This window comes from Bos indicus x Bos taurus, chromosome 6 (assembly GCF_003369695.1).
Source record: "Bos indicus x Bos taurus breed Angus x Brahman F1 hybrid chromosome 6, Bos_hybrid_MaternalHap_v2.0, whole genome shotgun sequence".
NCBI classification, from domain to species: Eukaryota; Metazoa; Chordata; class Mammalia; order Artiodactyla; family Bovidae; genus Bos; species Bos indicus x Bos taurus.
In genome coordinates this window covers 59,492,979-59,506,921 of record NC_040081.1, presented here as the reverse complement: position 1 = coordinate 59,506,921, position 13,943 = coordinate 59,492,979, and the positions used below count along the sequence as shown (strand labels likewise).

The window sequence follows — 13,943 nt, the reverse complement described above, 5'->3', positions numbered from 1 at the left end:
CCTTGAAATTTTGAACCTCCTGCTTAATTTAAACTGACTGCTATAATACTGATCTGAAGTTAAAAATAAAAAGTAAAGACAGCATAACCCCTAATTTATATATATTTGCGTATCTGTGTGTAAATATGGATATAGATATTTCTGATTTGGAAGAGCATTAGAGTAGATCACAGGGACTTATATTGATTTATTCCCACATATCAAATGCTCACTAATCTGCTCTTGCTATGATCAAAATAGTCATCACAAAGACCATAATGAAAAAAATCCACATGAAAAATCGGTCTATGACTTTTGCAACCTTTTTCCATTCACTCCCCTTGGAATTGGTGGCCTTGTGGTCTTTGAGGCACTTGGCGATGTATTCAATATTTCTCGTCAACACTCTGTACCGTGCACAGTAGCTGTCACCATCCTCCAGGTTCTCACCCGGGTACCTCAAGTCATTCTTTAAGAGTTTGTTCACTTCCTTCTTTCTGGAAGGGTCTTTATTTCTGGATGTTTTCAGATTGGGCTCTGGAAGTTTGTCATAAACCTTGGTAAGACGGTCTCGCTCCCTGTCTTGGTGGGGGCTCAGGCAGCTCTCACCCACGTCGTAGACAAACAAGATCCTGGACATGTATTTCAGGATGACCACCCGGGCCCAGGGTGGCACTGGCCGGGCCTCAGCCCCGCAGAAGTGGATATTCATCACCATAATGGTCAAGGCAGTGGAGGCTGTGATCAAGGCCATCGTGGCTATGTAGTATTTGCCTGGGAAAATAACAGCAACCAAGTTAGCTTAAAACTGTCTTCAAGGGCCTTCGCTGGTGGTTCAGCAGTTAAGAATCCATCTAGCAATGCACAGGACGTGGTTTTTATCCCCGGTTGGGGAACTAAGATCCCACATTTAGCGAAGAAGCTAAGCTCATGAACTTCAATTAGAAAATCCATGTGCTGCAATGAAATATCCCACGTGCCACAGCTAAGACTCGAAGCAGCCAAATAAATAAATATATATTTAGGGGGGAAAACTGTCCTCATATTTGACTCATGAAGAAACAACTGGAAGTTGTACACATTAATAGTGACTAATATAGACTTTTGAATAAAACTGAGTTCAAATCTCAGCTCTGTCATTCAGTAGACTTGTGACCTACAGGGAGTTATGTAATTCTGGTAAGCCTCAGCTTTCTTCTCTATAGAATGACTATAATATTCATATCTAACTCACAAGACTAAGGTGAAGCTTAATTGAAAAAAGACAGGAAAAGTTTTTAGCACTGTCCTCTTCCTTGAGTTAAAAGATTTGTAAGTTTTTGCTATCACTATGTGAAAAACTTCGACATTCAGCAAAACAAATAAACAATGAATGATCTTGGTCAGTTCCCAGAATTGTCATTAAACCTTGTTAATATGGAATCTCACTCTTACTGGCGAAGAAAGGGGATATTGTGTCTTTATTAGTCTTTAATATGTGATTGCAAAAAGCAAATAGTCATGAAAAAGGAAAATTAAGGAAGGAAACAATAAAGATAAGTTAACAAATTTTCGAAATACAGAACAAAGAACCTAGAAAATGAACAAAAACAAGTTATTTGAAAAGAGCTATACAACTGATAAACATTTGATAAGGCCATTCATGGAATAGTGGTAGGAGAGAGAAAAAGGATGCAATAGAAAAAATAAGAGGATAGAAATTTAGAAAACAATAAAATAACATTACAAGTAGCTATATGATAATACATTCAAAAACCTAGATGAAATTTCTATAAATACATGTGTTAGCTGCTCAGTCGTGACTGACTCTTCGTGACCCCAGGGACTGTAGCCCTCCAGGCTCTTTCGTTCATGGGATTTTCCAGGCAAGAATACTAGAGTGGGTTGCCATTTCCTTCTCTAGGAGATCTTCCCAAACCAGGGATCAAACCTGGGTCTCCCACATTGCAGGCAGACTCTTTATCATCTAGAAGATGTCAAATTTAGTCTAAGAAGAAAGAATGCTTGAATAGAAATAGGAATTAAATACCTCTACCCACCCATCTTCCAAAAAGCTCTAGAACCAAAAGGTTTTACAGGTGAGTTTCACTGAATTTTTAAGGAACAGATAACTCATATCTTAATGCAAGTTGTTTCAAAAATAGAAAAGAGGGAATACTGCCTAACTGGTTCATTTCATGAAATAAATTTAGCCTTGACTCTAAAAGAAACAAGAAAGGAAATTTTAAGGCCATTTCATTTATAGATACATTTGAGAAACTCCTATAAAAATTACTGGCTAACTAAATCTATGGTGTCTTTAATTGATAACTCATCATGATAAAGAAGGATTTAGTTCAACAACAGAAAACTGTAATTTACAACACTAATACAGGAAAAGAAAAAACACACATGATTGTCTTTACAGATGAAAACAATACATTTGGTAATATTCATCATCTGTTTATTATTTGTTAAAAGCTCTGAGTAAACTAAAAATAAAATATTTCTTAACATTGCAAAGGCTATGGGTCAAAAGCCTGGATCAAATGCTATACTTAATGCAGGAAATGTAAATACATTTCTTAAAACTGGAACTCTATTTCATAGGTGCTACAAATAACAAGTTGTGACTATTAAATACTCTCAAGAAAGATCTATGTGTACCCTTCCTAAAAAGATACATTTCATATTATCACAGGAAAAGCAATGCTTATAAAATTTATGAGTCATGTTCTGAGATACCTTGCTTCAGAAACTGAGCCAGCTTGCTGTTGACTTTAGCTGGTAAAGCAGAGAGCAGGATCTGCCTACTGATCCTGCCTCAAACAGGGTTATGATTGGATGTCATCACTGTCAATCATTTCTGCCTTAGGAGAAGTAATGAAAGAACCAACACACCGTTTCCTCTTTATTAGTGGTGATGAGAAAGGAGAGAACTTTCTGTGACTATTTCTCAAAAAGATGTGCATGAGTGCGAGTGCAAGTGCAAGTCTGTGTGTGTGTGTGTGGCTTGTGTGTGTGTGTGTGTGTGTGTGTGTGTGTGTGTGTGTGTGTGACTTGCCTGGAGAAACATGACAAGGAAGAAATCTCCAAACAGAGAAACCAACGTAATAACATCTGAATGTTATTCATATGGCTAATACTACATTCAGGAGAGAAAAGGCAGTATAATATCTCTTTTATATTGGTCACTAAGTCTCTTGGTGTTCTGAAATTTCCCCCTACTGATTGCTTTACAGAACTAAAAACGAGATCTAGCTTCTGATTCTTGAAAGCATCTATTACAACATGAGTCACTGAGGCAGAGGTGGTGGATCTGGGTGTTATCCTTGGTGGCAGGAAGTAGGTATTAAAGGTATTAGGAGGGATCTCACAACAAGAGAGGGAAGGAAAAGAAAGGCAGTGATGGCAGCCACAGTACCCTTGGAGGAACATTTCATTATTGCAGATGTTTGAGAATGTGATCTACTTTAGAATCACCTCAGATTCCCAAATCTTGTCCAAGACTGCTTTTTAAAAACCTCTTTTGCTGTGAGAACCTGTATTTTTTTCTTTTTCTTTCCTTTGGCTGAGCCTCATGGCAGGTGGAACTTTCCTGCCCTGGGATCAAACCTGCACCCCTGCAGTAGAAGCACAGAGTCTTAACTACTGGACCACCAGTTACCTGCATTTTTAAGTCTCTCACACCTATTATACCTAATAAAGGTTGAGAATTATTCTATCAAGGGTAGATGGCAGGCTTAAAAATCTAGCTCATCATTTCCATCGTGTTTACCATTTTTCCCAAGAAGAAACCCCTTGTGATGTGATAAGATACTAACAGTCACTGTTGGTTCAGTCCTCACCATATGCCAGGCTCTGTGCTAAGCAATGCACAGTGAGGTAGCAATTACACAAATTCTGAAGATGATGAAGTAGAGACTCAAAGAGCAAGTAAATTGCTTAAGGTTGATCAAGGAAGGAATGGTGAAGTCAGAGTTCAAATGCAGATTTCTTTAACTTCAAAATCAAGGCCTTAGCCTAAAAGCCAGTGGTTTTTTGACTTTAACAAAAAGCTCATCAGAATCACCCAGAAAGCTTGTGAAAACAGTTTGCAGGCTTTACCTCCACCCTAGTCAGCAGGTCTAGGGTGGGCCCTGACAATCTGTATATCCAAATTGAGGCTGATGCTGTGGGTCCAGGGACCATACTTCAAGGACCACTGCTCTAAACCACACAGCTCTCATTCCTCTTTTGGGTAAACCTGGAGACCTTGAGCCCAGCTTTGTCTTGAACAGCCACATTCAGAGATGCCAACTGAAGACACTAAATGAGCTTGTGTTGAGTTTGTAGTTGACTTAATTGCTATGAGTTTAAAGGCACAGATACAGCCACATTCACCAGAAAGCTGACTCAAAAGTATAAGAGGAACTCACCGATCAGAGGGACATTTTCTGAGGCTGGCATGATCTCTGCCACCATGAGCTGAAATACAGTCATGGCCAACAGTATGGTCACTCCCAGGGAGACCTTTTCCCCAGAGGCTGCTGGGAGATAGAAACTCAAGGGAGCCAGGAAAGATATGAGGACGCATGGGATGAGGAGGTTGACGATGTAGAAGGAGGATCTCCTCTTCAGAAGGAGAGTGAACGTCACATCCGGGTAAGGCTCAGAGCAGCAGCCGTAGGAGATGACGTTCTTCACAGCAGGCATGCCGTGCACCTCCCACTCCACGTCTTCAATGAAGTCGGAGAGGTCTCCACTGTCCAGGGCATTGAAGATATCTACCTGATTGCCATTGTAGGTCCAGGAGCCAAAGGTCAGGTTGCACTGCTGATTATCAAAGGGGAAGTAGGTGACGTCCACCACACAGGAGCTTTTGGTGATGGCTGGTGCATCCCAAGTGATCAGGCCGTCATACCGCAGGACCACATTGGTGTTCACGGGCTCAGAAGACTCATCGTCAGCCCTGGAGGTCAGAGGAGGAAAATGAGAGCTGCTTACCAGGACAACTCACCAAGTTCTTTAACCCAGACAGCTCACTGCCCTTTTCCCATCACTTCAGTGTCTTTGGCAATGGACCACCATTCTCGGTACACTGGCTTGCAAGTCCAAAATCAACTCTAATTTGCCCTTCTTCTCCACCTCCTGTAACTAGTCAGGGCCAAGTTCTCTTGGATTTTTCCTTTAAAGCACCTCTGCCAGACTTTCTTAGTGGTCCAGTGGTTAAGAATCCACCTGCCAATGCAGGGGACACGTGTTCAATCCCTGGACTGGGAAGATCCCACATACTGCGAGGCAACTAAGCCCATGCCCCACAACTACTGGGCCTGTGCACACAGAACTCGTGATCCACAGCAGAAGAAGCCACCGCAGTGAGAAGCCAGTGCACCCCAACGAAGAGTAGACCCCGCTCACCGCAAGAAGAGAGCCCACATGCAGCCCAGGGCAACCAAAATTAAACAAATAAGCATCTCTGCCTATTATCCCTTCCTCTCCATTCCCAATGCCATTCTCTTGGTCCAGGTATAATGATTCAAACACCCAGACAAAAAGTAAACGAGGCTAAAATCTGACAGAGAGGCTCTGCTTAAATGTTTTTGTTAACTTTGGGCACAAGAATATTAAAGTAGCTCTTTGTTGCTGTTGGAAGAATTTTACATGTTTATTGTAGAACATCTGAAAAACACAGAGGAAAAAATTATTCATCTATAATCTAAAAGATAATTTATTCTAGATATATCTTGTTTTTGCTTTATCAACATTTATGGCTGGCATTTTGGGGGTACAAAATTTCTATTTCGCTTTGGGGAATGACTTTCTCCACCACCATTGTAAGGCAGATGAAATGATCAAGGTACCCTAGGCTCCCCTGGCCAGGGGCTGGCTTGTGACCTGAGCTAGGTCCAACTGATTCACACTTCCTGGAGTTTAAATATTAAGCAGGGTGACCCAAAGACCAAAAAGAGTCAATCTGATGATGGATTCCTAGAAAAATCAATTACTTAAAATTTTTTTAAAAATTCAATAGCCCCTTGTCTTGAACTATGGAGTAGTCCTAGTCTGTTCTTTCCAAGGCCCTATCAATGATTTTTCTCCTTTAATTCAGTAAGCTGAGCATATCCTTCCTACAAATTCCTTTTTTGACAAAGTCAGTTTTCAATGCTTTCAGCCTTAACTGATACGTTTCTGTTAATATTTAATGCATATTTTTCTGATTGTTCCTTACAATTTTTTCCCTATAAACTATATTATCGATAAATGTAATGTGATATGCTGGATTAGATCCTGAAACAGAAAATAGGACATTAGTGGAAAAGCTGGTGAAGTCCAAATAAAACCTGTAGTTTAATTGTGTGCTCAGTCGTTCTGACCTGCCCAACTCTTTGTGGCCTCATGGATTGTAATCCACCAGGCTCCTCTGCCCATGGAATTCTCCAGTCAAGAATACTGGAGTGGGTTGCCATTTCTTACAACAGGGGATCTTCCTGACCCAGAGATCAAACCTGCATCTCTTGTGTCTCCTGCATCAACAGGCAGATTCTTTACCAATAGCACCACTAATAGTATTATATCAGTTTTGGCATATGTATTATGGTTATGTAAGACATGACGTTAAGGAAAACTGTGTGAAAAGTATACAGGAACTCTGTACCATCTTTCCAACTTTTCTGTAAAATTATCTTGAAATAAAAAAGTTAGTTTACCAAAAACAAGACTGAGACAATTTTAAAATGTAGGTGTTCATCTGTCCATAATCTTCTGCAACATTATTTTCATGGTTAAATGATATTCAATTATACTCCTTTTTAGAGATGTGCCATAGTAATTTAACCAGCTCACTGATATTCTGCATTATGGTTGTTTCTATTTTTCACATTTACAAACAATGCAACAGTGAACATCCCCGTGGTCAAACTGTTGCATTTATCCACTGACTCTTTCCTTAGGTTAAATTGCTAGAAGATGATGTATTAGATCTAAGAACTGACATGTTTTACAAGTTTTTTCCTACTTATTAACCTTTAGGTACCACAATGCAATGGTCTGATTGTGTCCACTCTAATCAAAGCACTGCAGCTGAATTGTGGTGCTCACTTTTTAATGCAGGTCTAAAGAGGGGATCTTTAATGTGGGTCTTGTGAAGACAACAAAATGGCATTTTTGAAAATGCCAGAACCTACCCTTTGTAAAAATAAAAAGTATATATAATTAGCTATCCAAGAATTGAGAACTGGAGCATCACTCACCTATCCTACGTTGGTACAAGAGATCTGGGAGTCAGAGAGAATATATTTGGAGCTAGAACGATTCTATTAGTCATGGTCCTTGCAGGAAATGGATGGCACATTCAAATTAGGTAGCTTGAGGAGGATTTAATAAAAGGACTCTACTAAGATAAGTATAGGGCAACCACTTTAGGACTAGTAACAGCAGAGTTATTACCGTTCCTGAGCCTGAAGAAATGAAGGGAAGGTGCAATTACCAATACCTGGAGGGAAGAGTGGCAGAAGAGGGTCACCACGATAGGAGACATGCTGCTGCTGCTGCTGCTGCTGCTGCTAAATCACGTCAGTCGTGTCCGACTCTGTGCGACCCCATAGACAGCAGCCCACCAGGCTCCTCTGTCCCTGGGATTCTCCAGGCAAGAACACTGGAGTGGGATGCCATCTCCTTCTCCCATAGAAGACATGCCTTCTGTCAAAGGATACAGCCAGCCAAAGATAATAACTCTAGGAAGGGAGCAAGGGAATACATGCCCCAACCTTACTCTCTTTTCTTCCTCCAACTGCTCACAATGTTTCTCATTGGGCCAACCCAACCAAAAGCCAGAGGGTAAAGGAGCCCACTGTCTGAAAACATCACCCCAGCTACTCAGGAGGAGTTTGAAGACATTACTATTAATTGCTTCATGACCAGTACTTTGTTTTATTTCCCTGGTTTCTCTGATCACATCATTTTACAGCTCAGCACGTGCAATGGTTTCCTATGGCCCACCAGTGCTTCCAGATCTCCTTGAGCAGTTCTATAAGGGCTTAAAGGGGTTTTGATAGCTCTATCCCTGACCTTCTTTCCAGGCTTTAAACTGGCCTTTGCAATCTCTTTGTTGACCATCTCCGTGCGAATGTTCCTTTGGTCTTCCAAACTGAACAGGTCTCACAATAAATCCATACATTTTTCTCCAAACCTTTTCCTCTTCTCCCTCCTTTACTACTAATCTCATCTTTTTTTTTTCTTTTTAAAGAGTTTTATTGATTGGCATACAATAAACTGCATACATTTAAAGTGTAAAATTTGAACAAATTTGACATATGTATATCCAACCTCATCTGAAAGTTTTCCTACACTTTCTTTCATCTAAGCTATGTAAGCAGAACTTAAAGCTAAATTATAGACAAATCTTCTGATTTCAGCAGGGTACCTAATTTCTCATTAGGTCTAAAATCCAAGTGTTAAACCTGTTCGTTAAAATCCAACCATTAAAACTATCTCATAATAAACACACATCTGAAATTTCTGTAATCCACTCTTTACCTAGTTTAAAAATGTCAGGAATCCTTGCAGTCTCTTACACCAACCATTATATTGGCCACAGACCTATACTAAACAACCCCACCAGAACTTCGAGCCTCAATTTATTTATTCATTTACTGAACTGCTAATAGCCAATATCTGCTTGAATCATTATATTGTTATAGAGCTCACTACCTCTTAGGAAAACTCATTATTCAAATTATTAGTTTTTCTTTTAATTGAATTAAAATGCAATTTTTAAAACCCTTTAACTTCTACTTGTTGTTTTGGGTTTTGTCCTCTGGAGGAATTTCCTCTTTTCCCTCCACCTTATTTTCTCTCTGATTGCCTATGATAGCCATCAAGTCTTCCTAAGGACCTCTCTCTTTCTAACTAAGCATCAATCAATTCGACTGCTCCTCACACGAAATAGCTTCCAGGCACACCACCATCCTGCTCACTCAGTCCCCAGATAATCTACCCCATGGACTCAGGCACCAATGGTGAATCTAGATGTTCAGCATCTTCCTGCCCAAACTATGTTTATCACACACGACTCCATCACCTGTCCTACACCCCTCTTTATTCTCCCTACCACCACTCAGGAAGCCCATTCCGGGGTCTACAAGGTTTGGTACTGGTTTCTGAGAAGTACTGATATTATATCTGAGATCAAAAGATTCTACAGGTCCAGGGATTCAGCTAGAAGGACCAGGGTCAGGGCAATAGCTATCACTGGAGATCCTCCTTTGCCTGATACTCTAACTCTCTTCCATTCTCATTTCAGCTGCTCAAAGGGATGCAAATGACATCCAATCACAGCTACATTTAGGGTTTCCTCTAAATATTGATAGTAAAACTCTGATGTTACTGAGAAGGAGAATACACAGGAGAAAAGAGGATTCAAAACAGAACTGTAAGAGCAGAGCAAAGGAGACTAAAGAGTTAACCCAGACGAACAGAAAAGAATTGATGAACCATTATAGTGGGAAAGGTCTGTGTGGGGACCAGAACTCACACATCTCAAGGAGGCCAGTGATCTGGGCAGGGAGGGGAAGGATGGAGAATGGGGACAAAATTTACCAAAGCCACCACAGGTTTGTGTGAGCTCATTAGTGATTAACTGGCTTCTCTGATAAAGGAGGTCTGGGGCAGGCTTAACTTAGGTCACCATGCCAGCTCACAAAGAAGACTTTCAATAAGAGCTGGTCACTGCTTCAGTCAATCAAAGCAAGAGGAAAAGGAGAACCAGCATTCTGTTTTTTTCAGGGAGAATTCTGAACTTACAGAATGCTTTAAGTGTTCTATGTAAAGTATATCCTCTGATTCTTCTCCAGGAGGAGGTGATGGACATCCTGGCCCATTCTCTTGCCTTCTACATGTGTGTATTTGTGTGTGTGCTGGGGAGGAGAGGCGGGGGCAGGGTGTGAACCATGGTAATAAAGCACCAGTACTTGGAGAAGGAAATGGCAACCCACTCCCATATTCTTGCCTGGAGAATCCCATGGACAGAGGAACCTGGTGGGCTACAGCCCATGGGGTCGCAAAGAGTCAGGCATGACTGAAAGAGACTTAGCACTTGGATGTTACCTTGCTTAGGAAGGCATACAGAAGATACCTCTGGCCACTCAGAGTGGGGAATAGTCAGCAGGATCAGAGGTATGATTCACAAGGTTGTGACCCTTGGACAAGCTGAGTAGGGACTGAAACTAAAATCCAGGCTGCAACCAAGCAGTGTGGCATCCTGAAGGGAAACTCACGCCCAACAGATGGCTGAGTCCCCAGGAGAGTCCCCCTGTCCAAGTTGCTCCTCATTCATCTCTCTCTGCTCAAAGAGGAATTTTCCTAACTCTGAGAGACTTGAGTTCCAGAATAAAAAGAGAGAGAGCCCCTTTGACAACAGGTGGAGCAGCTGAGCCTGAGTTGTGACAGAGTGATCTGGTTCATTCTCAAAGTGTGGTCCATGGGCCAGCAGCACTACCGTCTGGAGCTCAGAGAAATGCAGAACGACCAACTCTACCCCAGACCTACTGAATGAGAATCTGTATTTTAGCAGGCTCCTCAGGTGATTCATGCCCACTTTACAATTTTAGAAACTGAAGCCTTACCTGCCCACTCACTAAGACCCCTTGCTCTCAGACCAGGAAAAGGCCAACTGGTGATCTTATGGTCCAGTTCATCTTTCACTCTATACAAAGTCCAAAATCCATGGGCCAGCTTTTAGCTGGTCCATTCTGATTAAATCTTAATGTACTCAGTAGCTCAGTTGTGCCTAACAGTTTGTGACCCCATGGACTGTAGCCCGCCAGGCTCTTCTGTCCGTGGAATTTTCCAGGCAAGAATACTGGAGGGGGTTGCCATTTTCTACTCTAGGGGAACTTCCTAAGCCAGGAATTGAACCCCTGTCTCTTGCATCTCCTGCACTGGCAGGCAGATTTACCACTGCACCACCTGGAAAGCCCCTTAATCTTAACAGTAACATGTATTTTCCATACATGATCATTGACAAGGAAGCACCACTGTCATGGGCTGAATTGCATCTGCAAAAATTTCATGTGTTGAATCCTACCCCGGCACTTCAGAATGTGACCTTATTTGGAACAGTCATTGCAGCTGTAATTAGTAGTTAAATGTATTTAAAAGAAGAGGTCATATTCTGTGGGATTATGAGTAATTTTTACTTCTGTCTTAGTGCCTTAATTTAGACAACTTTATCTTTTTTAAACAGTAAGTCTGTAATTTTTTTGTGTTAAGAAAAGCACAATAAAATTATCTTTAATTTTTTAAAAAAGACGAGGTCATATTGGTGTAGGGTGAGCATCTAATTCAACATGACTGGTGTCTTCAATGCAAGGGGAAATATGGACACAGGGAACAGGATGCCATGTGAAGAAGAAGGCAGAGATTGGGGTGATGCTTGTACAAGTCAAGAGAGCAAAGATTGCCAGCAACCACCCAAGAATCTAGGGCAGAGACAGGGAACAGATTTTCCTCACCGCCTCAGAAGGAACTAACTTTGCCAATACCTTTATCTTATACTTCTAGCCTCCAGAACTGTGAGACAACAGTTCCTGTGGTTTAAGCCACCCAGCTTGTAGTACTTTGCTACAGTAGCCCTAGAAAACTAACAGGACTTCCAATACAGTTTCTCACCTGAAAGGGAGAATGTAGCTCTAAGATTTTTATGACCATTATTATTTTATTATCTGAGGTTTTCTAACTATCAGTTCAGGATCTAGGAACATGAATTGACTTAACTTCATGCATGTTTCAAACTTTCCTCTTCCATTATGTTTGGTGGTTGGTGGTGGTTTACTTGCTAAAATCATGTCGGACTCTTTGTGACCCCAGGGACTGTAGCCTGCCAGGCTCCTCGGTCCATGGGATCTTCCAGGCAAGAATACTGGAGTGGATTGCCATTTCCTTCTCCAGGGGATTTTCCCTACCCAGGGATTAAACCTGGGTCTCCTGCATTACCAACTGAGCCAGCAGGGAGGCCACATTATGTTTACGTTCTGCCTAATCAAGTTCATTCCTGAGAAGCTACTGACTTGCACTTACTTGTTATATAGGACAATATCCGGTCTCCACACCAGGTCGCTGGGGATCCTGATGGAGTCCAGTCCATCATATTGGTCTCGATCCCATGTGAGATACGCATCATGCCAGATTTGGCGGATCCACAAATAGGCAGTCAGAATTTGGTTTCTCTCATCCTGCACAATTAACCCAGATATAACTGTCCAGTAGACACCTCAACCAAACACATTTTGTCTGTAAAACAGCTGTCTTCAAAACAGGAATTCCAAGAGCACTAATCTATTTCCAATAAGTAAGCGAGAGTTTTTTCAAATCAATCCCCTTGATTGTCTGCCAAGGTTATATTTTCCCTGCTTGATTAGTGTTTGGAACATCAAGTGGACAAATATTTAAATCATCATGCATGGGTCAACTGCTCAAATTTCTCTGAAAATTGATCAACTGATGAATTATTTTTTTATGAAAAAGTCAGCAAACATCAACAATGTACAGAAGAAAAGATTTTGAAGTTTCATAACTTTGTGTAACTAAACACATATGAGCATCAATGTATGTCATCTTAAAACATCTTTTAAAAATTAGGATAAAATTCATATTGCATGAAACTCACCACTTTAACTATTTAAAGTGTGCAATTCAGCGGTTTCCAGTTTATTCACAATGTCATGCAACCATCCCCATTCTCTGCTTCCAGAACATTTTGTCATTCCCAAAGAGAAATCATATGACAATCAAGCAGTAAATCACTATTTCCTCATCATTCTCACAGCTCCTGGCAACCTAACTCCTCTTTCTGTCTTTATGGTCTTGCTGACTTTACACATTTCATAGAAATGGAACATGTAATGCGTAACCAACTTTCTTGAGATGTTCTAAGACTGTTAATGTTCATGGAAAGACTCAGGTAATTTAGTGCAATTAATTTTGTAGAAAGTGTTCCTCCTCTGGAATTCCCTTCTCCCTCCAGCTTGCACACAGAGCTGTCTGTTCTCATTTTCTGTCAAATTCAGGTAAGACATTCCCTTTAGAAAGCACTGTTAGTTTCATTCGAACCATTCAGAAGAGTCAACACTATGTTACTCACCATATCCTTAATCTGAGAAAGTGTAATCTGGAGTGTGACGTTCAGGACTTTATCTGTATCCTCTACTGGACGAAGAGCATTAGAGTAGTCTTCAAAAAGGTCATTGAACAACTTCTGAGCATATTTTCCATCTGCTGGTTCTACAGCTGCTCAAAAAGCGGGATCTGGATCAAGCTTCAGTGTTATGAGTGTTTCAAGGCAAAGAGCAACAGACCAAGGACTAGCATTGGTTCTATCATCCCTGCCTACCATCCTAGCTATCTACCTACCTACCATCAGCTGGGGACAAGCTCTGGGTCAAGTGGAGTTATTTCTCTGGCAGGCCCTACAGGATCAGCATGAGACTGTAAGAAGCTGAAATACTTCCTCACAGTTAGAGCGTCTGTTCTTTTCCTGGCCCACCCAACATTCCACCAAAGAAGTGATCCCTGGGCTAAGAGAGTTGCACACCCACCAGCCTCTTACCTCTCAGTCTGGAGGCAGCAAAGTAAATCCAGCAAAAGGAGATGCAGGAATGGGGCCAGTTCATCTTTTTCCCTAAGTGTCTATAAGTCCCCAGCTAGGCACTGCAGTCTTCCACTTCTCCAGCAGTGGGAAGGGTCTGGGCACACAGCTGCCGCTCTGTTTCTGTCTCTGCACAGCAGATGGGGAGCTCAGGCTTGCCAGACACAAAGCAAGCTTGCCAGGTCCCCTCCCCATCAGTAATCTGAGACTAGCAGCTCCAGCAGGTAAGATGCCAGGAGCCCCAGGTGGGTTAGGTCAGGCAGTGCTGCCCTGGGGGAGCTGCCCCAGTTGAGAATCCCCAGCTACCTTCACTAGGAATATCCAGACCAATCTTTCAAAGGAAGAGAGGTGGGAGCCCAAC

The 13,943-nt window shown here is 41.6% G+C and overlaps 1 protein-coding gene across 1 annotated transcript; it reads right to left on the bottom strand.

Annotated features, from left to right (window-relative positions):
- Positions 1-211: 211 nt before the first annotated feature.
- On the bottom strand, positions 212-13,607 carry CHRNA9 (cholinergic receptor nicotinic alpha 9 subunit). The gene is made up of 5 exons (XM_027545391.1): positions 13,544-13,607; positions 13,079-13,224; positions 12,016-12,170; positions 4,377-4,909; positions 212-753 (listed from the first exon to the last, which is right to left on the bottom strand). Exons 1-5 carry the CDS (start codon positions 13,605-13,607, stop codon positions 212-214), a joined length of 1,440 nt encoding a protein of 479 aa, XP_027401192.1.
- Positions 13,608-13,943: the final 336 nt, after the last annotated feature.